Here is a 25,501-nt window from a genome sequence, read left to right as displayed (position 1 = left end):
TCAAAATCGGACTTTTGACCCGATAGATACCCGAAGTGATGACTCGATTCGAATTTACCCAATCCGAAGTGACCCAAGCTGATTTAAACCCAATCGAAAATATCTTGAACCACACTGCATTTTCTTTTTGATACATTACGAATTTCTTTAGTTAGAAGGATTCCTAATGTTTAATGTTTATTTATCTTACCTTTTCAAAGGAAAAAAAATTAATGAAAAGCTCTAGTTTATTATTAAGATAAAATAAAAAGGGTTTATCTAATGAGATTTCTTTTTTTTTTTTTTTTTTTTTTGAAACAATATCTAATGAGATTTTTGTAACCAAATCAATAAAAATGTTTAGTTAGTATGACATTTTCGTAAATAAATCAACAGTTTTGAAGCCCACATTTAAGTAGTGTTTTTTTTTTTTTTTTTTTTTTTCTCGTCATGATGATAAAATTTAAATTCCCGTATTTAGTACACCCTCCGTCCCTAAATTAAATTCCTCTTTCTCTCTATTATGTGAGGAATAAATGCTAGAAAGAGGAATGTAATTTAGGGACGGAGGGAGTACTTCGTACTTACTTGTAGAAAAATTAATTGTGCGACATATATGTATATTGTATACTAGTATTTGTATATATATATATATGTATGTAACCCACATATCAGTAAGTCATACTTTTCTCACAAACACACTCAAAAAACTTCAACCATGGCAAATGAGCAGCTAATATTAATTGATTTCTGGGCAAGCATGTTTAGTATGAGACCCAAAATAGCATTAGCTGAGAAAAACATCACTGATTATGATTGCAGAGTGGAAGATCTTATGGGTGACAAAAAAAGCTCATTGTTGCTAGAAATGAACCCTGTTCACAAATTAATCCCTGTTCTAATCCACCATGGAAAACCCATTTGTGAGTCATTGATAATTGTTGAGTACATTGATGAAGTTTGGAAAGGTGAAATTCCTTTATTGCCCTCTGATCCTTACCAGAAATCTCAGTCTAAATTTTGGGCTGACTTTGTTGACAAAAAGGTATATCTCTTATCAATTATGTTAATTTTAGTCTTTTTTCAGTATTAACTGTGGTTTGATTTTCTGAAGTTTATATAATTATGTTTTTTCTTTTTTAATTAGTTTGTGTTGTTTTAGCTTAATGATAATGTTTGAGTCTTCAAAATAAATAAAAAAAAATTAATCATTATATATACAATTTGACCTATGTTTGCTACTAATAAGTTTTGAAAGATGCTGATGTAGATCTTCAGAAATTGAGCTCTATGAAATAATACATGTTTATTTTTAAAATAAGATAATTATGGAGTATTTATAATAATAATTTGTAATATTAAATTGTTGATCATTCCCTCTATTTCTAAATCATCTTACTAAGGGTATGTTCTCATACGATTCTTTTCCTCTAATTTTCTTCTCTTATAAAATATTCATTTTAGTTCAGTTTAATTGAAGTCTAATAAGTTCAGTTCAGTCAACGAGAACATACCCTAAGTTTTGATTGTATGATGTTGTTAGATTTGTATAGATGTATTGGTTAAAAGAGAGTGAGTGAACAATACTATCTCAATATTAAGGAACAGTAGAAAACAAATATCAAATATGTAAAATTATGCATGGACAAACATGAAATTCAAAATGGTGCAATAATTGAATTAGGGTACAAAAAATTATTTTGCTACTAATGAGATGCCTTATTGTTTCAATACTAATTCTAGAACCTCTGTTAGCCCCAAAAAACAGTGATAATGAGATAGTTTGCTAATTCAGATCAATTAGTGGTTATACTTTGAAATGGATATTTCTAATTGGGTTTTTTGATTAGATACTCCATCCATTGTTTAATTTAAGTGAATAACCGAGAAAAATAAAATTAATTTAATTAGTTTGATTGATATAAATTTGTAAATGAAGGAATAGTGTAGTCCTATGTTACTTGGACTCAGGTACCCATGTCCGACACGGGTATGTGTCCAAGTGTCCGACTCGGCTATTTATGAATTAATTTAATAAGTTTGATTGATATAAATTTGTAAATGAAGGAATAGTGTAGTCCTATGTTACTTGGACTCAGGTACCCATGTCCGACACGGGTATGTGTTCAAGTGTCCGACTCGGCTATTTGTGAAAAAATTCTATAATTTTGAACTAAAATGAAGTGTTTAAGTACCATACCTATGTCCGAGCGTCGAGAGTCCAACACAGGTTTTTGAGGTAAAATGAAGAGTCCAAGTAACATAATTATAATCATTGCATCTTATAAATTGGGGGTAGACTTATTGCCTGGTTGTCCCTCGAATAACAAACCTGTGATTAATTCACCACGTTTGCTTTTTTACGCAGTTTTATCCAGCAAGTAGAACATTGTGGAGAACAAAGGAAAGCGCTGAAAGAGAGGCAGCTAAATCAGAGTTCATTGAAAGTCTGAAGTTGTTAGAGGAAGAACTCGGAGATAAATGCTACTTCGGAGGTGATCACTTTGGGTTCGTGGACATCGCTCTCATTCCATTTTACTCTTGGTTTCATACATATGAAAGTTGTGGTAATTTTAGTATTGAAGCAGAGTGTCCTAAGATTATTGCGTGGGCGAAACGTTGTGAACAAAGAGATGCTGTGAAGAACTCTCTTCCTGAAATGCACAAAGTTTCTGAAATGATTTTGGGGGCAAGGAAACAATATTTGGGAATTGAATAACTGAAAGTGCTGAAAGTTGTAAGAATTTTACATTCTTACTTATGAGGCGCAGCTTTGATTAATGTACCAACAAAATAATGAATGTAGTAATCAACAAGACCATGTATTACAATAGTATGAATAAACATCTTTTGTTTTTAGCTTTTTGCTTGTCTATAATAGAGTATTCGAGCCAATTATGAGTAAACATAGAAGAGTAAAATTATTGAATAAAACAAGGTAAACTATACTAATATTGAAGAAACACATTTACAAGGCTTGCATACTCATTACTCTTAATAAGAGGTACATGTTTCGCGATTTAGGTGTCTACATAAACATTGGTAGAATATCATAATTTTCAAACCTAGAAAGTTTAGATGATAATTGGTAAACTGTAAACATTAACAAAAACATTAGAAGAGAAAAAAAAACAAACAAAATAAAACAAAAGACTCTAGCGACCCTTGGTTGTCTCTCAACCAACTCAAGTCCCTTATGAATGCATTTTAAATCAATATCTAAGATATACTTGAACCAGCCGAAGCCTCGTGGTATAAGAATATGTTACAAGATAAAACTTGAAAGAAATTGTGGATAAACATTGTAATGAATCGTAGCAAGGATAGCTAGTCCAGTGCATTTTGCCCCAACTAGTAAAGGAAGAGGGCATTTGCACCAACAATAATCTGTATTTTCACTTGTGAAAGAAAATAGAGAGTGAAAGCAAATATCAATTGGGATTTGGACTAATAGAATAAAAATTCCAAATTACATTTGGAACACCTGTATTGATAATGTACAACAGAAACTGCTACACTTCCATTACGGATGCAGTTCGTTATGTAAAGATATAGACCTCATCATATCCTTTCCTGTTACAAAACAAAAGAATTAGTAAAAGCTTTTTGCTAACTGGAAACAAAAGTGTAATATACAACAGGAGCTTACCCTTGCTTGCCACAGTATGTAGGAGTGAAATTGTATATGAGATTGTTGAGCACATCCTGCGCAGGTGGCCTGTTAGGAGATTTCCTTGCCTCACTGCAAAAAGAATTAGGCGAAGCATGATGGTGGAGCCATTTGGCGACACAAGGCATCACTAGATAATTTCTATTGATGGAGAAGGATAACTGAAATTATAGCATGGTATCCGTAACAACAGGTAATGGAGATTACTGTTGGGACTAATTCACCAAGAGTGCAGTCATATGGATGATGTAAGAACAAAAAAAAAAAAAAAGACAATTTTTAATTCAACATTTTATGTGAATAGCATGTTAGGCGTCGAAATTGTCAGGTATCAGAATGCATATGCAGTTAGATGGCTTAGATCTAGTGCAGATTAACTAATGCATGGATTTAGGCAAACAATCCATAATACAGAATTTAATGAGAGATTATCTGCTCTCTTTGCAAGCCACATTCCAGAGGACTCCCATCTCATTATATCCATCTCATCAGAGATCTTCAGTTGATCAATTATATGAAGGGAAGCATGGGAGCATACTTTTCCCTTCTGTTATCGTGGAGTCTCCTGGATTCTTCCTAATTGGACCTTAAAAAGGTCGACTCTCCTTCAAAGACGAAGAAATCCACACTAGGCTGAGATCAAGATGGACTAACATGCAATTTAAATACTATGTACAAGTCTGGGAATCTCATTTGAACTATATCTCCTCTAGGATAATCCAATTGGCCAATCGGAAACCAACCTGTGTAAGTGGCTGAAGCACGTATTCATACCAGAAAAAAAAAAAAAAAAAAAAAAAACCTCCCTTTCATTTAGTAACCCTTCTTTTTCTACATTTCACCCCCTTTCAACTTGATAATGAAACTAGTTTTGTGCCCGTGCGATACCCGGGTTGTTTATTGAATTTTAAGATAAATTATTAATCTATATGTCAAATTTTAAAATATATCATAAATACAAACTTAGTTAGGAATTGATGTGTTTTTGTGACGATTTGCTATCTAGTAGGCATGTAATGACTAATAATAATATTGGTGGAAATGTTCGATTTAATTTAATACATTAAAAAAAAATCAGCAAAAATAAATTAAATAAACTAAATATTCAAAGTCCGTTGGGTTGACCCGAACCCTAAACTTAAGGCAAAGGTTGAACATTTCTTGACTCATAACCAAAAGTGACCCAATCCGAGATGACTCATAACCCGACCCTAATTGACAGGTCTACAAAGTAATAAAGCTCTATTGGATTGTGAAGTAAATTATTTTAACCGATTAGTATATATAATAAATGGATGTTTTACGCTTTAAACTACTTCGTTCACTCAAAAAATATTATGATATAAAAAATAAATTTTTATGATAATTTTTTATAAGGTTAATTTTTAAATTACCACCCAAAATGTAACCATTTTCAAACTAACCATCCGTTTAATTTTTTATTTTAAATTACCACCCCTTAAATTAAATAAATGCTCAGATTACCACCCATTTCAAAAATGGTTGATTTTCCGTCTGTAGGCCCTACCTAACACTTTGACCTTTTTGACTGATTTTTTTCCATGATTTTTCTCTTTAAAAACACTTTCTAAACTTTAATTCACATTTACTTCACCAAATTCTACCAAATTTCAAAGAGAAAAATGTGAATTGAAGTTAGGAGAGCGTTTTTAAAGAGAAAAATTGAGATAAAAAATCAGTCAAGAGGGTCAAAATAAGCGTTAGGTGGGGTCCACGGACAGAAAATCCACCGGATTTTTAAAATGGGTGGTAATCTGAGTATTTATTTAATTTAAAGGGTGATAATTTAAAATAAAAAATTAAACGGGTGGTTAGTTCGAAAATGGTTACATTTTTGGGTGGTAATTTAAAATTTTTCCTTTTTATAATTATAATTTAATAATTTTTTGAATAAAATTATAATTCATTTGAAATATTGACAGTTTATCAAAAATAATACTCTAAACTAACAATTTTATCCTAAAATTATATTTAAATAGAATTCTAAACTAACTTTTTTTTTTTTTTTAATATCTTATAAAGTCTATTTAAATCTATCCAACGTGGTGCGACACTTGGCGAAAAGTTGTAACGCCAAGTGTCACTGCCTCGTTACTTGGCTAAAAGTTTAGCTTTATATGTTAGTTATATGATGCTTCCCACCCAACAATCAAAAGACAAACTAACATTAAAGATGCATACCTCTGAAAATCAAGATAATTGATTCAACAACAATAAGAGAAACGATCAAAATTAGCATGTTCCTTGTCAAGGAGATATATATTGCTCAAATGCTGCCCAATTAAGATGGTTATGATGTTTCAGCAATTACCTGATAAAAAAATTAGCAACATTCTGAGTAACTTGAACCGCATCTTCTGAATGGGGAATCATTGCATAGCCCCATTCAAATGCATTTTTCTGCAATCAATAGTATTATAATAAATGATTGGCAAATAAGAGAAATATTCATTAACAATAACAAATAAGCCGATACCTTATTACTTACACTATTCTATTTAAGATGCATCAGCAATTTTCTTTTTCATTCTTTAATTCTGAACTTTTAGGAAAATCCAAAGCAGGGTTAGACAAGAAGTAAATTTAAACAATCTTACCCTATCATTCAACATATATTTGGGTAGTTTCTCTTCACTTGAATCCATTCATCTTCTCTTATCTTAATTCTATTACCTAATACAAGCTACCAAACCCCATACATTTGCTAATAAATTTTATAGATCAATTATCATATCCTTTCAAAAACAACACAATAAATTCCACAAGCAACGAGTTCCACAATCAACGAGTTTGAAAAGAAGAACTACAATAACAGAATTATAACCCGTGCATAGGGATGGCAGTGCGGACCCTACCCTAAAATACGAGTATGGGTCTTATTTGTTTAAACCCTATGGGTACAGGTAGGGTATGGGTCTAGGTGGCATAGGGTAGGGTAAGGGTCCGGCCGTCTGGGTATATTGTTTTTAGACCCAAATCATACCTAGACCCTACCTACGAAACTTTAAAACCCATAACCTACCCAGACTCGTACATAGACCCACACAATATATTAACTTAGAACGAGATTCAAAATATATATATAAAAAAATACTTAAGGGTCTTGATTTTGTAGGATGTTGATGATGAAATCGAGTATGATACAAAAAATGACTACAAAATAGAAGTCTATTAACTTTGTAGTCGTGCACTTAATTTTATGAGACTTTAAATTGTAATGTGATTATGGATTAATTTGTTTATCTATTATTCTAAATTATCTTTTACTTATCTGTTTGCTGATATGTCAAATTAATCTATAGTAATAAGATGATACCCCAAAGACTTTTGAATATTCTGCACAATTTCATATTTGAATATGCCATTAGAGAGGCTGCCGAATATACAAAAATTATTTTGCATAACACTATTCTAGCACTAACCAATAAAGCTAGTCACAAAAGTTCACACCATTCTAGCAAGGGCATAGTAGGTAAAATTCTACACAAACATTCCCCAGGTTTTTTTGGACATGGGCAGTCTCGTTAGATGTAGACATGTGTCCACCATAATGTTGGTCCAAAATGAAGTGTATTGAGTCCACACATGTTAGAGTGTCGAGGATCAACTTGAGTACTAGAGGAAGTGAAAAGTCTAAAAAAGTGGGGCCATAACTCCAACTAATGTAGATTTTAAATCGCATATGGGATCAGGTGGTTTTCTAATAATTCATATCGGATACAAACAGCAGCTCTCTTCAGTCCTCAAGTATACTATAAATTTTTTTCTGACCGTGTAAGCATTGTTTGGTGACTTAGCTCTTTCAAGTTTGCTGATCATCTTATAAGTTGTACTGTTGCTATGATCTCTATAGATATGTATATTCATGGGTTTAAATTTAAAAGGATTAGGGGTAGGGGGGACAAAATGACAGAAACTGTTCATTAATGCACGTAGAGCCAGAGAGACAGTTAATAAAAGATTTACCTCCGGATGCCACTGGAAACCAGTGATAGGGTAGTGCTGTGCTTTTGCGGTTGAGACATATACCTGAATTGTAAAGAAGCTATGAGGCCTCTAAACACAAAAAACTCAAAAAGAAAGTGTAGTTAATCATCACTGAATCAATGCTAGAAAGTCGCACCTTATCATCTCTGTCAGTGCTAGTTGTTATAATATCAAAAAAATTTGATAAGAGTTGATTCTCTTGAAGTGTTTCAGGTGATATACCAAACTGTTGCATTGCAGAAGCAAATCAATGGAAAAGATATTCAAAAGAACTGCATGGGCATTACTAGGATCAAAAGGTGAAAAGGAAATAAAGGTGCAACGAAAGACTATGATTGATGTTGGTTTAATAGAAAAGGAAGTGTGAAGTTATTTTGAAACATCCATATACAACAACAAAACCTTAGTCCGAAAATAATTTGGGGTCGGCTACCATGAATCGTCATAGGAAACCATCAAAATAAGTTCAAAATTGTGAGGGGGTATACTTGCATGAGACCTCTTCTTAACCAAATCCTAATACATTCGTAAACTCATTATGAATTCAAGCCATGGGATGAGCCGATGAGTTGTGTTATTATCTCTCCTAAGGTGATTCAACTCACACCAAAAAAAAAAGAAAAAAAAAAAAAAAAAAAACAACTTGAAAATTAACTTTGCTGCCAAGCTACCAATGTGCCATATTTTTTATTTTATTTATTTATTTATTAAAATATAGAACTTGTATGATCTCATTAATCATTATTCTTTTTTTACTAGTTCTCATTATTATCTAATTTCATATCTTAGATCAAAATTCAATCAAACTAACATTAAAAAAGAGGTTTTGTTGTCAAATAAAGATGAAACAGCAGTTGCCAGTTTGCCACATAGCAAATTCTGCTTTATTTATGATAGATTCAATTTGTCATTGCTTATTGTGAGCAATGTTACACACACTCAAGTACTTGTGTGGGACACGAATATGTCCCCAAATGTTCAATAGCTCTGGCATGGCTATTTTGGGATATTAACAAATATTTATACCAGAATGAAGTGTCCAAGTGTCTATACACCTATCGGTATATCAAAGATCTGATATGGGTACTTAATGTCAGATGAAGAGTCAAACAAATAAAATTGTGAGCTTATCTAACATTATAGGTGCCAAGCTAAACACCTAGAATTTATCAGAAGAAATTGAATGGAAAAGCTAATAACTTTGAAAGTACACTTCATATTACCATAGAACAAAGAAGTCATTTGCAGTAGCATTTACAACACATTTTTCTATACATTAAATGAACTAAGCACAGAAGTCAAAACACTTGGAATTCAGAGAGACGATACTAAAAAAAAAGGGAATGAAGCCAAATATATACTACCCATGTCACTCAAAGATCTGGTCTCCAGTAGACATATAATACGACGTTGTAACTTCCCAGTTGTCCAAATTATACAGAGAAGATACAGTGCCTAGCAATCAATAGCAATTGAAGATGCATAATTTCCAAATAGACATCTAAACATAGTACTTCCACTGTTTTGAGTTCTACTACTTTCCATTTTCATTTGTTTTTTTAAGTTCTAGTTACTTTTACCTTATTCCTTCTATGACGGCCTTTTATTGTTATACTACCTCCGTTTCATTTTTTTTGCAACTTTGGCCATTATTTGTGAGATATAAAATATTCCAAAGTTGCAAAAAACATGAAACGGAGGTAGTATATCATATACCCAGTTTTTACCCACCTTGTGAGGCCCGAACGTATCTAATAAATCCTTTAATTCTGTATCTCGCCCACATGAATTGTACTCATTTCCACTTTTGTTAGGTTTGCATAGCGACTGAGTACTCAGGTAATCAGATTATAATTTATAAGAACACAAACCACAAGCAACATGTGTCTCTCTTCCTTCCTCCTTCCTCTTTCATTTAAGCTCTTCAATTTTCGCAAGAGAAAAGCATTATATTTATTAAAAAAAAAAAAAAACACATATTTTTCCAGTTTTAATAATATATTAACAGCTTTTACATCACATGGGGCAAAATCCTAGTTCAATTTTCAAATAGCAAAGCCACGTAAAGTAAACATAAAAGCTGAAATGGAGCTTCAGCATCAATAAGTATCATATTATTAATAGCGATGGCAATACTTACTTTATGGTTTTGCATTACAAGGCAATCTGTGCTTAACTTCCTCAGCAATTCAGGAGGAAAACTGCAACAACAAAAGAGATTAAACAGGGTTGGTACTCCAATAATTTAACGCAATTCAGATAGGAACTTTTAGTCTATGCCCCCATCTCAACTAAGCTCTTTAAATACCCAACCACTAGATGCAATTGATGACCAAGCAAGGTAACGGTCACTTGGTAAGGTTCTGACCTTCTTACCACAGATCCTAGAGGTTTGAGGTTCGAATCTTGTCAAGTCAGGGTGGTTAACCTGAAATTGACTTGGCTTCGCCAAAAGGCTTGGGGGATCCTCTACTCCCAAATGTAAGACGGTGCAGGAAATGAGCTAGAATTTAGAGGTAAAAGTCTCCAAGTTAATAATATAAGTCTTTGTCACATCAAATTTATTTTAATGACTTAATATGTACTTCAAATTTACATTAACATGATAAATGCTAATACATAAGAGAAAATGAAAGAAAAAACAACACGATTAATGATGTCTCCTTTTGTTTTCTACACCCGAAGTATATAATGACTATCATAAAGAAGTCATGATTCCATTATCATTCATAATGTTAAACCTTGAAAAATTAAAAGGCAAAAAAAAGATTAAGCAGTCAAATTTCACCTTAAAAAATCAGAAATAGAATTCTTATACACGGCCAAATACAAAAATTGCGTCATGTTAGTGTTGAGAATTTCCACATTACAGAAAAAAGGGTGGTGTAACATGTATATTGAGTATACCTCTGGAAAACAGTTCCTTTTACGCCAATATTGTTGACAAACTGAAGAGTAGAAGGCTGCAAACTTGCACCGTAATGTTCAAGGATATTGTTGTCCTATAGTATAAATATCGAAAAATAAGGAGGATATTTGACCAAAAAATTTTCAACATGCTTCAGTTAATATATACTAGCGAATGTTTGATTTAGGACTGAATCAAAGTAATACTTCATAGTACATACTAGTGGTTGTATGAATGACCTATAGAAACCATTCTTGCACATAGATATATATATATCGGTTGCATCGCAACAGCATTGGACAGAATATTAAGCCGACTCCGACCGAATTATTAGGCCACAACACCCACTTACCACCCGTATTTCCCTAAAAGTTGATTCCATGACCATTGTCAGTAAAGGGATTACATCCCATAATTAAAACCATGCTATTATGGAAACAATAGGACCAACAAATTGATTCATAGTTAATAATTATAATTCATCTTGTTGTCTGAAAGTTTTGAAGGTGAACAAAAAGTTATATTCTGACTAAGGTACATAGTCAGCCATAGTTACATTTCCAAGTGTTAGACTCAGCTTTTCTTTTCCCTTTTTTTACAAAAAAGTTTCCTTGATTTTGTACATAATGAAGTGTCAAGTGTCCTTACCCACGATGACATGTTGAGTATCTAACATGGGTACTTGAGGTAAAATGAAAAGTCTGAGTCACATAATATAAGGAGGATATGCATTTTCTTCCAAGCTTTAAAATTATTAATATGAGATAACATAATGTAATGGTTACTAAGGCGGATGTTCTAGGAGAATGAAATATAGCTCGCAAGAAAAAATATTAAAAAGAGTGCTGGTAATTTGCAGCTGAATCACCTTACTGACGATCATTGTAAGAAGCTCAAAACCCAGGCAGATTGCATAACAAGGAAAATACTGCCCTGCATCATTCTTCTCCAGCACTTTCTGCAGAATCCAGATAACAGAACCTACTGAACAAACCAAAATGCAGCTTACATAGAAATAATCAATTTAGAATGGATAGTGAAATGAAAGTAATTCGACTTATCCTAAGTCCCTTGGAGCAGCCAATATTTGTATCGCTGTTTTCTGAATTTTACTAATGCTTGATAGTCAATATTATTAGGACACTCAATCTAGTTGATATTTTCACTCTTTCACATATGACGTGACCCACAGGATTAAGTCAGGGTGGCTTAAATGGAGAGCGGCCACGGGAGTGCTATGCGACCGCAGCATTCCCTTAAAGTTGAAGGGAAAATTCTACAGGACTGCCATAAGACCAGTGTTGCTCTATGGTACAGAATGTTGGGCTTCTAAGAAAGAGCATATTAAAAAGATGGAGGTTACGGAAATGCGCATGTTAAGGTGGATGTGTGGAAACACTTTAAGAGATAGAATCAGAAATGAGGTTATTCGCAAGAAAGTAGGTGTGGCGGGCATTGTAGATAAATTAAGGGAAAATCGTCTGCGTTGGTTTGGACATGTAAGACGGAGACCCGAGGGTGCACCGGTGCGAAGAGTGGAAGAGTGGGACCATGGAGGGATTAAACGAGGAAGAGGGAGACCAAAGATGACTTGGTTGGAAGGAGTGAGGAAGGATATGAAGTGCATGGATTTACGTGAGGATGAAGTTTTGGATCGTAAGGGATGGAGGAGAAAGATTTATGTTGATGACTACACGGAATAATCAAATTTGGTTCATGTTAGCCGACCCCACTTTTGGGATTAAGGCTTTGATTGATTGATTGACATATGCATAGAGGAAAAATATTTACCTAAATAACTCATAACAATAATCTGCAGTGCGTTTAAATACACAGAACGCATTTTCCCCCTAATTATGTTACATTAGTCCAGTAATGTTCCACTTTACCAGAATGTGTGTTCTAATACATGTGTTCCCAAAACGCAAGTCGCTGGCAGTAACCGGAGTATTAGGTAACACTGGGAAGACATTCAAGGACAACATAATACACAAACTAAGAAAAGTCTCTCAAATTAGATGTTGGCTTCCAAACCAAACAGTAATGCTTTTAAAATGTCAGATCTGGTCCTTGGCTAGGATACTGAAGTATTAATAAAATGAGTTTTTTTTTTTTTACTAGATATCAAAGGAATAGAAGGTATGTTGTTATGGACTTGTGTAAATATAAAATTGAAGTTGATTTAGACACTCTCTTTGACCAACCATGTATTTTAATCCCATCTGCCCCTAACAACATCAAAAGCAGTTATACTCCAAAAACTGATGAGGCATTTAAAAGTACCCATTCTTCAATCCTTTATCAGGCAGTGTGTGCTGCTATTTTCTTTTGAACCCCAAAAATTGAGTATTTTACAAAACAAAAGTAGGAAAGTGAGCAAATTGAAACAGTCATACACCAAGTAAAAACAAGTTGCTAACTATCTGCAACATTACTTGCACAAGGAGCAACCTTCCCATATGACAAAGAACATTAAAATGATACCATCATCACCATGAATAACTTGACAATGCATTGAGGCACGAGAATTCAAGATACTGGTTTGAATCTTATCTCAAGTTTCAGCTCGAAGAATTGTGGTCAGAAATCTTCCTACATTAATGGATCAATCTTTTCAACTGATCCTTTATCCATTATTCAAACTAATTAAACCTTACCTTTATTTTATTTTATTTTATTATTTTTTTTTTTTGGCGAAAATTAAATTAAATTAAAGCTTTCCTAAACTTAAGCTTCCTGAAACTCTTTTTTTTAGGCGAATGGAACAAATCGTTATAATGTCTAGTATAACATACTTTACCAGTTTATCGTGTAACAAACATCCAGAACTTATTTTCCCATAGAAACAAATACGAAACCAATGGACTGATGAAGAGAAGACAGCAAACTAACTTCAGCTACATCACCAAACAACAAGAGAAGACAACAAACTAACTTCAGCTACATCACCAAACAACAAGAGTGTGTACGCGCGCACGGACATATATTCTTAAGTAGAAGACATAAAACGCCCCAAAAAACAATTAAGTGATCAATTCAGATTTCATACCTTAAATATCGCCTGCACAACATCAAAGTACAAACCTTTCTTGGCCCATCCACCAGTAAAAAGCACCCCATTCACTAACTCCAGTTTCTGCAGAAACGCAAATAGACAACATACATTAACCTAAAAAGAAATTATAAAATAAATAATCACAAAATACCCAACAAATTTCCTAACAAACTTAAATTCCAAAATCATTAAATGGCACAAAACACTCCTCTTTTCCCAATAATTTTAGACAACTGGATAAGGATCAATATACACATAGATAGCAAAATTAACATCAAATTAAATCACAATATCTAAAAAAAAGTCAAAACATCCAGTAATAATAATCATCTAACTCCACAATCATCAAATAAAATACAGAAATTAAAAATTAAAAATAAATGAAACTCTTATCTCATAGTCATTCCATCATATTCACCCCAATTATCCCCTTCATCCCTAAAAGTTCTTCCTGTTTGGACGGGGCGACAAAAGAAATTAAGCAAGAACTTTTAGAGACGGAAAACATTAGTTATTTATCCAAACAAATGATCAAACTCATTCCACTTACATTCATGATAACATCAAGGGGGTCAGTATAAACAAGAGGAATAACTCTAGCACCAGCTGATTCAACAAACTTGACATAAGAAGCAGCAATGTAAGACACATTGGTACCATTCATAAGCCGACCCGAGGCGCCATCGCCGGGGTGGGAAACAATCCCAATAACAGGGCGGTGAAGATCAGGAGCAGAGCAACTATCAGAAGAATGAAAATGGTGGGGGTGAGATGATTTTGAAGGGGAAGAGAAATCTGGGTCAGTTGAAAGCATGATGTTGTTGTGAGGTTCTGCAGAAGTAAAGGGGATGAAGAGTGAGGAAGATAGTAATGGAATCCATAGATACAACCAGAGGAATGAACGAAGAGGGGAGGAAGAAGAAGATGATGATGATAGTAGCATGATTGAGTGGATTGATTGGAGATTAAATTATTGGAGATGAGATAACAAGGTACTTGTGTTAATTAATTCAGATTTTTAAAGGACTTGTGAAACGCGTGGGAGGGAGGCCATGGTTTGAGTAATTATTTAATTAATTATTTTACTAGGTATTTGTTTTTATGAAATTTTTGAAAATAACACCACCTTTTTTGAAAAAAATGGACTATAACACCTCTTTTTTTCGATTTTTTTTATTATAACACCATCTAATAAAATTAAATTATGAAATCACCACCAGAAAACGGATTCTGTGACGGAAATTGTGTGTGGGTCCCACAGGTTAGCTTACCCTCCAAATTTTTGAGTTCTTGAATTCGATTTTCTCTCTCCCTGTTTCATTACTCCCTCTCCCTCATTCATTACTCAACTACTCCCTCATCAATTTCTCAGTGATAAAGATTCAACCACCAAAACTGCGAATCAGAATCAAACCCTAGGATAATTTGTGTAGTAGGGAGAGTGAATTGCAAGGAGAGGTGTCAGTGTTTGAGCGAAACAACTCAGCCATATTCGTCAGCCATTTTCGACCTACCTAAAGCTTGTACTTTTTTGGGTTTCTTACAGCGACAGGAAGAAGAATCTAAAAGAGGTACCACATGAAACTTGTATTTTACTTTGAATTTACTTTTGGTGTCAATTTTGCAATATTGATGTTCGGATTAGGGCTAATTTGGGGAAAAATGTCGCTGACTATAAAATAGTCAAACTTTTGTTTGAATTATTGTGAATTATGGGTAATTAGGGTTTAATTGGGTAATTTTGTTTATGTAGTGCTTCATTGAACTTAATTGTGTGATCTTTGTGTAATTGAAATCATTAGTTTGTTGCATAATTGAAATCATTAGTTTGTTGCATAGTTATCTGTACTTTACTTTAATTGAAAATTGATGTAAATCTGAATTGTTAATTATGTTGGAATTAGTGCTTGCTTTGTGGTTGTGCAACTGGGATATAATATGTTAACTTATGTTCCCTTTTGGTAGTTGTGTTGACTGTTTTTGCATTTCTTTATTGTCTAGATAATGGCCACAACATATGGTGTGGTTGATATTGTTTTTACAGTGGGGGGTGCTTTTGTTCCCAAGAGAGTGCACAAAAAAAAGAGTTTAATTGTCTACTGAGGTGGGTTGTGTTATTGGAGGAGGGGTGTGAAAGTTAATAAGCTTGATGTGCCTTACATTAGGGAAGCTGCAATTGATGGTTTTGTCAACTTTAGTGTCAATGTGCCTACTCTTTACAGCTGTTGGTATAGGGAAAAAGGAAAAACCTTCAATACTGGGAAAAGGGAAATAGTTAATGAAGATGAAATTAGGGGACTTTTACAAACAGTTAATGGGCAAGGGTATGTTGAAGTGTTTGTGTCTTTAGATGAATCAGTGAGGCCCAATATTGTTGAGGGCCAACACACTCCAAAGAAGGTAAAGAGGAAGAGTGCATGTAAGAGTTTGCAGCTTAGGAGAAGCCCTAGAGTACATAAGACTGATGTACAGGAAAGTCAAAGGGAACAGAGCTCACCCAAACCTAGATCTACATTGCCTCCCACAAAGAACAAGGGAAAAGGGAAAGTAGATACTTGCAAAGAGTTGTCTGGAGCTTCTGGTAGTGGGAAGGATAAGGATAAGGGGAAAGGGAAGCTAGTTGGGAAAGAATTGTTGTTTGAGAGTGATAGTGATGATGACAGATCTGGGAGTGAGGAGTTTTCAAGTCATGATTGTAGTGATGTTGACATAAATTGGGAACCAACTGAAGAGGAGTATGATGATGGTGATGAGCAGTGGTTTATACAAGATGCAGGGGTGATTCTTGAGGAGGTTGACAAGAAACTAACAAAGGGTTTACAGAAAGAAGGTGGGGGCCTTAGTGAGAACTTGGATGTTGTTGAGGTTCAGATTGAAGTAGAAGATGAAGGAGATTCTGGTGAGTTAAGAAGTTTAGGTGGTTCATCTGATGAAGAGGACCACAGTCCTGTATTTAATGATAAGGTTGACTTCACCAAAGCTGTAAAACTGGTTCCAAAGTTGAAGTTCAAGGATGCTACTGTGTTGAGGAAAGCTTTAAGATTGCATGCCATTGAAAACAGGTATGAATTCTACTTCTTACATAATGGCAGCACTAGGATCACTATTCAATGTAGGAATAGATGTGGCTATCAGTTTAGTGCAAAGACAAGTAGGATGCCCCTTTGTACATGTGTAGGTGGAGTTAGGTGCAATTTCAAGGTGTATGCTAGGAAAATGCTTAGGCAAGAAACTTGGCAAATCAGAAGTCTGAGATTAGAGCATAACTGTATGAGGAGAAAGGACAACTGTAAGGTGACTTCAGAGTGGATTGCAGACAGGTATCTTGAGGACTTTAGGAGTAATCCTAGATGGAAGGTTAAGCAGATAAGGGACAGGGTTCTCAATGATTTTGGAATTCAGGTCAGTTATTATAGAGCTTGGATGGAAAGGTGTAGATCTAAGCTCATAATATATGGTTCAGCAAGTGAACAATATGCTAGGGTCTGGGATTATGCTAGGGCTGTGATAAAGCATAATCCTGGGTCAGGTTGTAATGTGGTGGTTGATTCTCTTGGTAATCCACAGCCCCTTTTGTTTATGAGGATGTTTGTTTTCCTTAGGCCATTAAAGGATGGATTTTTAAGAGGCTGTAGTCCTATAATTGGGGTGGATGGGTGCCACCTCAAGGGTGCATACCCAGGGCAAATTCTGGTGGCTGTTTCTAAGGATGGGAACAATGTCATTTATCCTTTAGCTTGGGCTACTGTGGAAATAGAGAACAGAGAAACATGGAAATGGTTCTTAGAGTCATTGATTGAGCTACTAGGAAGTAGTGATGGAGTTGGATTAACCTTCATGTCAGATAGACAGAAGGTATGTGTGTCCTTGGTTGAATGTTTATGTATTACATTTACATGTCAGATTTAAGTTGGAGTTGATAACTTTTTTTTTTTTTTTTTTCATTTGTTCCTTTAATAGGGATTGGTTGAAGCTTTGAATGCAGTTGTCCCTGCAGCTGAGACAAGATTCTATGTCATACACATCTGGGCTAATTTCAAGCTTAGATTCACTGGTTCTGTATACAAAGACTTATTCTGGAGTGCTGCTAGATCAACCACCCATGTAAGTAACTCTGCCCTGTCCTTGTGAATATTTTTGAACTTATTTGGTTTTGTATTATTGTATGGTAATTAGTATAGTTTTGTGTTGTGATTAGTTTGGATATGAGGTTGCTATGGAGTCCATAAAGGCACTGAATGAAGAAGCCTATGAATACTTGGACAGTATTCCCACACATCATTGGTGTAGGCATGGCTTCACACCCCTCTGCAGGTTAAACATGTTGCTTAACAACATGTGTGAGACCTTTAATGCAGTCATTAAAGATGCTAGAGACAAACCAATCCTCACCCAAATGAAATGGATGAGGAGGTACATGATGAATATGAATAATGAGAAATGGGAAGATGCTAAGATCATTACTAGCAACTTGACCCCATATGTGAGGAAAATATTTCAAAGAATGGAGTTTGTTTCTAGGAACTGTATTGTTCAAGCATCCAGGGGTGACACTTATGAAGTGAAGCTGAATGATGACCAAGTTGTGGTGGATTTAGGTGAGGGAACTTGCACTTGTTACCACTGGCATCTTACTGGTTATCCTTGTGCTCATGCTTATGCATGTGTAATGGACCAGAGATCTGATATTGAGCAGTTTGTGCACCCATACTACAGAATGAACACCTACAGGAAGGCTTATGAACCCCCTATTCAGCCAATGCTAGGTCCTAAGCATTGGGACAGGATGAATGTCAGAGAACCACTTCCACCAGTTGTTAAGATACAACCAGGAAGACCTAAACTGAAAAAAAAGGAAGTTGGAGCAGGATGAAGGATCATCAAAAGGGGCTCAGCAACAGAAGCCCAAGCATAGGAAGAACCAATGCAGAAAATGTGGTGGGTTTGGGCATTATGCAAAGACTTGCAAAGCTAAAGCTGTTCCTGAGCCATCTGAACAAAAAGCAGCAGGAAAGCCTCCCTTAAACTCACCTTGGGTAGTGGATCAAAGGAAGAAGAAGGAGGAAAGAGCTGCAAGGAAGGTAATACATTTTAGCTAGCACATGTTGTCTGATTTATGTTTATGTGCACATGTCTGCAGGCTAGTTATGACCTCTTTTTTTTAAAAAAAAAAAACCTATGACAGAATGCCATTGGAGCTGGGCCAAACAGCATTGGAAACAGGACATTTCCACAAGAGAGGCCTGGATGGGAACCTTGGAGCAAAAGGAAGGCTCCAGTATCACAACAACAATCCCAGGATGCAGCCCAAACAAGGCCTTCTTCTAGTCAGCTAACTGCAAGCAAAAAAAGCTACCACCAGCCAAGTTGGAGTACAAACCAGGAGAGGAAAGCTTCAAAATGCTAACAAGCTTAATCTTACTTAGTGATTAATATGTAATCAACTTCATTTTGTTTGACTACAGACAAATTTAGGTGCTTTATTGTTAGTTTGTTTAAGTCAGTAGGTTGTGGTGTTAGTTTTGAACAAATAACTTGATTTAAGTCTTTTGTATGCCTCTTTTGTTGCCAAACTTTGTGCAAATTCTGGTTTGATGGTCAATATAACTACTTTTGTGCAAATTGTTGTTTTGGCTGATTTATTGAAGTTGTTGATGTTATTTGAAACATTGCTCATTGATTCCAAACATACATTGCAAACACTTCACCATTCATTAAAAGCAAATGTGGATTATTCAACCCACTTCATTTACAATACATAACAAACAGTGCTCCCATGTCCATTGCATATTACTGAATACATTAGTAACCTACTCATACTACACCTACTTAAACATAAAAGACACTACAGCTGCAACAACAATACAAATAATAACAACAAGCTACAGTTTAAACTGTTGATCCATGCATCCCCTGCCTTCACCATCTTTGCTCATTCTCTTTCTGACAGAGTTGAGGGCCTTACATTTTAGCTTCAAATTGTCAACCTCATTGAGTAAGCACCTCATTTAGCCACTTAGATCTTCCACTTCCCTTTTGTAGTCACTAACTTCACCCTTTAACAGCTTCTTATCAAGCAACAAATTGTTGATAACCTCTGTTTGCCATGTTGTCCCATCAGGTTGATCAGCCCATTCAAAGGTTTTACACCCCCTGCTCTCAGTCATTGGATCATAAAAATTGTAAGTTCTGAATTTTCTCCCAGGATTCTCCCTTGTACAGCTTGTCAGCTTTAATAAGGGAACACCACATTGACACTTCTTCTCTTTCAAATGAGATGAGCTCATGAAAAACATCACCTGCAACAAATTACCTTCCATTATAATCCAATTGATCTGAACAAAATATGGAATAGGACTCAGCCTCATACAGTCCCCGAAATTAAAAAAAAAAAAAAAAAAAAAAAAAAAAAAAAAAAAAAAACCCAATTCAGATATAGGACGAACCCTAACTTTAAAATTGGGCTGATATGGGTGCAATTCAAACAAGTTTAACTCCAATTATACATCCATTGCATGCTCAATCGAATATATCAACGATTAAATTGCAAATAGCATTTCAGATTTCCATTAATCAAAATCAAAGTTCTACTCTTATTCAAAATCGGTGTACATACCTTATTTCAGCACTCCCAGCAAAGATACCTTCAAGGAATGTTAATTCGTAGTGCTAAGATCAGTTTTGGTTAATTAATTTCTGCAATTCAAAAGATTCAAGGGTTTAATTTTTTTCCCAATTGAAAAATATGAACGTTAATGAAGATAATCGAAGATATGTATAAAGGTTTCCAAAAAGTATCCGTTATAGTGGGCCCCATTAACAGTTTCAATAACGGAGTACTGTTTCTGGTGGTGATTTCATAATTTAATTTTATTAGATGGTGTTATAATAAAAAATCGAAAAAAGGAGGTGTTATAGTGTAGGGAATAGTTTCAAGCCTTTAAAATCCCACTAGCTTGAACCCCATTGTGATCATACACTAAAGTACGGTGGCGTCCAAAAGGGAAGAAGATAGAGCAAAAGAGTCGCCAACAAGTTTTTAAGGAACTTGTAAACCGTTCACGAGGTGAAGGTTACACCCCTTAACGATCCAAGAGATCGTCAACTCCATAAGGTCATGAACCAAATAAGGGTTCGGGGATGATGGTACAAATCCAACCTAAAAGAGATTGAACCTGCCCTAATAATAGGCCTCTACTTTATTCTGATCGTATTCATGTGCGCTTTCTGATTAACATGCAATCAATAGGATTAACCCTAAACCTGTTTGATCTATGTTGGTTGAATTTAATGCACAAATAAATCTATTATTGGCGATCACTTGAATTATAATCATATTAACCCTAACAAGATTATTAATTATCTTATTAAGCGTGGTTACAAGTACCAAATTCCCTTTAAACATGCAATAAAGGTGATCAAGCAATAACAAATGTAAAATATAATACATATCAAGCAACATAAATAAATAATCAACATCATTAATAATAATAATATTAATCATAATTAATAATAATCATGTTGAAGCATAGCAAGATCCTAGGCATGATACTAACAAGATTAATAACAAACCCTAGCATGTCACTAAGCAATAAAAATCAAATCTTTAGCCCTAACATGATACTAACAATCATAAATATTAGAAAGAAAATAGGAAGCATCGTACTTTTAATCATACTTGATATTAAAGTTACCCTAGACATGATACTAGGAATCAAAATAACAATCTAAGCATGATTTCTACATCATAATATCAATTAAACCATTAAAGTACTTACTTTGATGCCTCGTACTTCTTTCTAATAACAAAATACACGCGTTAGTAACTTCAAGGAAAATAATAAACAAAGCAATTAAATAAAATAATTGAAAGAGAGATTTGGGACCAAACCCTCAGAAATTAAAACCTTTCACGTCTAGGGCGAAGGCAACTTCGAATATGGCTAAGTGTTTCTAGATCTTGTGAATGCGGAATTTTGTATTTGAGAAAAGGCTAGTTTAGAAAAAGAGAGAGAGAGAGAATAATCAAGAAAATCTTGATGAGAATTGGTGAATGAAAACTTGTGAATGAAGAGAGTTGATGAATCAAAACGGAGTTTTTGATACGATATTTATAAAGAAAATCAGCCAAAAAAGATAATTTAACAAAACAGAGTCTGACGATCGCAAAATAGCATTGGCGCCAACCCTGGCTAGCTGGCGCCAGCACCAGTGGCTAGCGCCAGGCGCCAATGGCTAGCGCCTGGCGCCAAGCCTGGTTCCAGGCGCCAAGGCCTGGGGTTGGACGCCAAACTGGATTTCAACGCGTTTTCGAAAATCTGATAAATTTCCCGTACTGGAAGATAAAATAATATAATTTCTTCGAAAATGCTATTTGATCTTGATTAAAACTCGGAAAAGTCCTAATTGAATTAGGAATGAAAAGAACCTTCTAGAATGTTCTAGAAGACTAAAACCATTCCTAATTGCATTAGGAATGATAAATCATATTAGGCCCTCCCCTAGATCATTGGGCCGTACATAAAGCTCAAACCGGGTCCAGTTTAGTAAGTTGACCATAACTTCCTCAATATTCATCGGAATTGGGCTTATAATATATCGTTGGAAAGGTCTTTGCAAGCCCCATCCAACTACACCATTATTGGACCCATATCATGGACCAACCAAACTGGATTGACTGTTTTCTTAAAATAAAGTTTTCAAAATCAGGGAGAAGAGAAAAGAAATAAAACTTTCCGCAACACTAGACCTTTCCACACTTCGTTTCATTCGATTATGATTCAACGTGAAAGGCACTCATCACCGGGTTTGGTTTTGGGGAGACACAAATGGGTGTCTACATATAGTCCATTTTTTTCAAAAAAGGTGGTGTTATTTTCAAAAATTTCTTTGTTTTTACGGTTTTTTCACCAAATAATAACCTTGACCTTTTGAAAAATTTACCAAATCCCTCAAGTTTTTCAAAATTCACCAAATATCACCAACGTTTATTATTATTCACACCGTGACCTCAAAATAGCCTTGACGTTAAAGGTCTGCTAGCAATAAAATTTAATTCACCAAATGCCTTAAATTTGTTAAATAATTACACAAAATACCTCTATTTTTTGAGGTACAACAACTAGTTTGAAATTTAGGAAACTAGCTGTTAATTTTGATTCTCACCCTTTTTTTGCATGAATATTCAACACATAGCAATCCTCTTATTTGCTTAACCACGATTTTAACATCTTGAGTTATATGTCCAAATCATCTTCCTCAATGCATGAGTACTCTTAGAAGCTCTAAGTGCGTTAGCTTGCGGACAAGCCTACACCGTTTACTAGGGCGGGTATGAACAAATTGGCAAGCGCGCATAAAAAGGGCTTGAGTTTGCTATATTAAGCCCGTTGGAAAATATATGAACTATAAGCCCCGTCCGTTTCTCGCCCAAGCCTGTAAAATTATCATCTCTACTTCATTTAACCCCTTTTTATCTCTGTTTGCATGGTCTCCAACACTTCTTTTTATGAATAGAAGTTGTTTGCAACTCTAACGCACTCATACATTGAGGAAGAGGATTTAGAAATATAACTCATGGTGTTAAAATTTGTGGTTAAGCAAATAAGAGGGTTGCTATGTGTTCAGTATTTATGTAAAAAAGAGTGAAAACCAAAACTAACGATTAGTTTTCTAAATTTCAAACTAGTCATTCATTATTTGGTGAATTAAATTTTATTTAACAAAGTTAGGGAATTTGGTGAATTATTTAACAAAGTTAGGGCATTTGGTGAATTATTTAACAAAGTTAGGGTAATTGGTGAATTAAATTTTATTGCTAACGGACCTTTAACGTCAAGGGCATTTTGAGGTCTCGGTGTGAATAATAACGGCTATTTCACCAAATGCCACTGAGTAATTTAAAAATTCACCAAATGCCATCGGACTTTTCAGAATTTACCAAATGCCACCCAGTTTTTTTAAAAATTCAGCGAGTGTCATTAATGACCAATGGCCGTTAACTCCATTAGTCATTAGGGCTTAATCATGACACATGTGGACACATGTCAGTTAGCTATTGGTTTAAAAAATATAAATTAAAAAAAAAACTCTAAATCCTAACCCAACCCAGCCCCACCATTGTAACCACCCGCCAAAGCAAACCGACAGCCGGAGCCAACCGCCGGAACTCGGTGACCTCCTTCCAGAACCCCAAGACCTCCCGTCGGAACCCGCCATAACCCCCAGATCTATCGTTGGAACCCCTTGACACCTCAAAAACCGTCGACTCCACTTAATCTCCCTTTCCTCCTCCCAAAAAAACCTCCCCAGCCACCGCATTCGTCTCACACAATGCGCAGATTTCTGCCTGCCCGAGTGCCCTACTCCAACACCCAGACAATGACCCACAAAACTGTGCCTACTCGATGACCTCTGCCCTAATCCCCTCCCCAGCCCCCGCAAGCACCTCATGCACCAACACGACGTATCACCATAGCCGTTGAAACCGACCATGGCAACCTAGAATAGAATCTTATTCTAGAAACCCTTCACCCTCAAACGGCCGATTGGGTCGAAATTTGTGGCCGATTTCGTAGTTTCAAGGGTGGAGGATAGGAGGAGTGGTTTTGCGCGATGGTCAGAAAACGCTAGGTGTTTTTATCAAAGCTCGCTCATGTTGGTCGTTTTTGGGGTCGGGGGAGGTTGTGTGGGTGGCTATGGGGGTCGATGGTGGGTCAAGTGGGGTATTAAAAGGTCGGCCGACCATTTTTTGGTGGTTAAAGAGGTGGCCGACTGTTTGTTGGCTAGATAAGGGGAGGGGCTAGGGTTTGGCGGTGGTGGGAAGTTGGATGGAAATTTTTTTTTCTTTTAATTTTTGTGTATTAAGATAAATAGACCAATCATATCATGACATGTGTCATGATTAAGCCCTAATGACTAACGGAGTAACGGCCGTTGGTCATTAATGGCACTCGGTGGATTTTTTAAAAACTGGGTGGCATTTGGTGAATTCTGAAAAGTCCGATGGCATTTGGTGAATTTTTAAATTACTCAGTGGCATTTAGTGAAATAGCCGTAACAACAAACGTTAGTGATATTTGGTGAATTTTGAAAAACTTGAGGGTATTTGGTGAATTTTTCGAAAGGTCAAGGGCATTTGGTGAAAAAACCGTTGTTTTTAAGTTACCAAATTTACCACCGTTGATGGATTTAGTCAATTATTTGTGTTTTAAGGATGGAAGGTGGGTATAATTTTGTAGATTCTGCATTGTATTTGTTTTAATGGATGTTTAGTTGGTAAGAGTATCATAAGTTATATTCATTATGGATAGTGGATACGAAGTATATGGTAGACTTGAAATCATATCCATACCATAATTGTCTAAGACCACTCTAATTCATGGACAAATAAAAAAAAAATGGCATTATCTCTCTACCCACTTTCTCACTCCTCTTTTCCACTTTTTCTCATGGGCATTTTTTTTCTAAAACTTCTCACACATTAATGGGCTAAGAAAAAAAACCCACACCACTCTCTCTCCTATTTTTTCTCTCCTAAAATATTACTATCATTACATTATTTTTTATATGTGTAGCTTTTTTTTTTCTTTTTTTTTTTTTTTTTTTTTTTTTTTGCTGATTTGGTACCATGCCCCACACTACTGTAGTAATGAATTTTTGCCATTGCTATGGGCATTTGAGGATTTCCTCATGGGCATTTTTTCTAATGCTCATGAGTAAAAATGCCCATGAGTAGGAAGCTAAAATTTCATTTTTTTTCATTAAATTCTCCTCATGGGCAAAAAAATGCCCATGAGTGAGAGTGCTCTAAGAGCACGAACGACGATGATTATAGTTTTACTCTTGAGGAATATTATGAGGAAATTTGTTCAAAATAGGT

The 25,501-nt window shown here is 35.1% G+C and overlaps 2 protein-coding genes across 4 annotated transcripts; one reads left to right on the top strand and one right to left on the bottom strand.

Moving 5' to 3' along the window:
* The first annotated feature begins 633 nt into the window (after window positions 1-633).
* LOC145627093 (putative glutathione S-transferase parC) lies at window positions 634-2,837 on the top strand. The gene is made up of 2 exons (XM_081679491.1): window positions 634-1,024; window positions 2,348-2,837. Exons 1-2 carry the CDS (start codon window positions 698-700, stop codon window positions 2,696-2,698), a joined length of 678 nt encoding a protein of 225 aa, XP_081535617.1. The 5' UTR covers window positions 634-697; the 3' UTR covers window positions 2,699-2,837.
* A 343-nt stretch (window positions 2,838-3,180) lies between these two features.
* LOC145629205 (gamma-glutamyl hydrolase 2-like) lies at window positions 3,181-14,623 on the bottom strand. Of its 3 annotated transcripts, XM_081681749.1 has the most exons (10): window positions 14,171-14,622; window positions 13,615-13,701; window positions 11,434-11,523; window positions 10,565-10,659; window positions 9,798-9,858; window positions 7,794-7,883; window positions 7,637-7,699; window positions 5,982-6,070; window positions 3,629-3,721; window positions 3,181-3,552 (listed from the first exon to the last, which is right to left on the bottom strand). In XM_081681749.1, exons 1-10 carry the CDS (start codon window positions 14,561-14,563, stop codon window positions 3,519-3,521), a joined length of 1,095 nt encoding a protein of 364 aa, XP_081537875.1. In that variant the 5' UTR covers window positions 14,564-14,622; the 3' UTR covers window positions 3,181-3,518. The 3 variants fall into 3 exon arrangements, with proteins under 3 accessions (XP_081537875.1, XP_081537876.1, XP_081537877.1); XM_081681750.1 differs by lacking the exons at window positions 3,181-3,552; window positions 3,629-3,721; window positions 5,982-6,070 and adding an exon at window positions 6,159-6,212 and having other exon boundaries at window positions 14,171-14,623; XM_081681751.1 differs by lacking the exons at window positions 3,181-3,552; window positions 3,629-3,721; window positions 5,982-6,070 and adding an exon at window positions 6,159-6,207 and having other exon boundaries at window positions 14,171-14,623.
* Window positions 14,624-25,501: the final 10,878 nt, after the last annotated feature.

Source organism: Chenopodium album, chromosome 4, assembly GCF_948465745.1.
Source record: "Chenopodium album chromosome 4, dcCheAlbu1.1, whole genome shotgun sequence".
Taxonomy (NCBI): Eukaryota; Viridiplantae; Streptophyta; class Magnoliopsida; order Caryophyllales; family Amaranthaceae; genus Chenopodium; species Chenopodium album.
The sequence above is the reverse complement of the archived record's forward strand: the minus strand, read 5'-3'. Positions and strand labels throughout refer to the sequence as shown.

Coding starts and splice junctions, on each gene's coding strand:
- LOC145629205 (XM_081681749.1), bottom strand. CDS start 14,563: ATGCTACTATCATCATCATCTTCTTCTTCCTCCCCTCTTCGTTCATTC. Junction 11,524..13,614: donor TTGTGCAGGCGATATTTAAG/GTATGAAATCTG, acceptor TGGATTCTGCAG/AAAGTGCTGGAGAAGAATGA. Junction 7,884..9,797: donor TTGTAATGCAAAACCATAAA/GTAAGTATTGCC, acceptor GCAATGCAACAG/TTTGGTATATCACCTGAAAC.
- LOC145627093 (XM_081679491.1), top strand. CDS start 698: ATGGCAAATGAGCAGCTAATATTAATTGATTTCTGGGCAAGCATGTTT. Junction 1,025..2,347: donor CTGACTTTGTTGACAAAAAG/GTATATCTCTTA, acceptor TTTTTTACGCAG/TTTTATCCAGCAAGTAGAAC.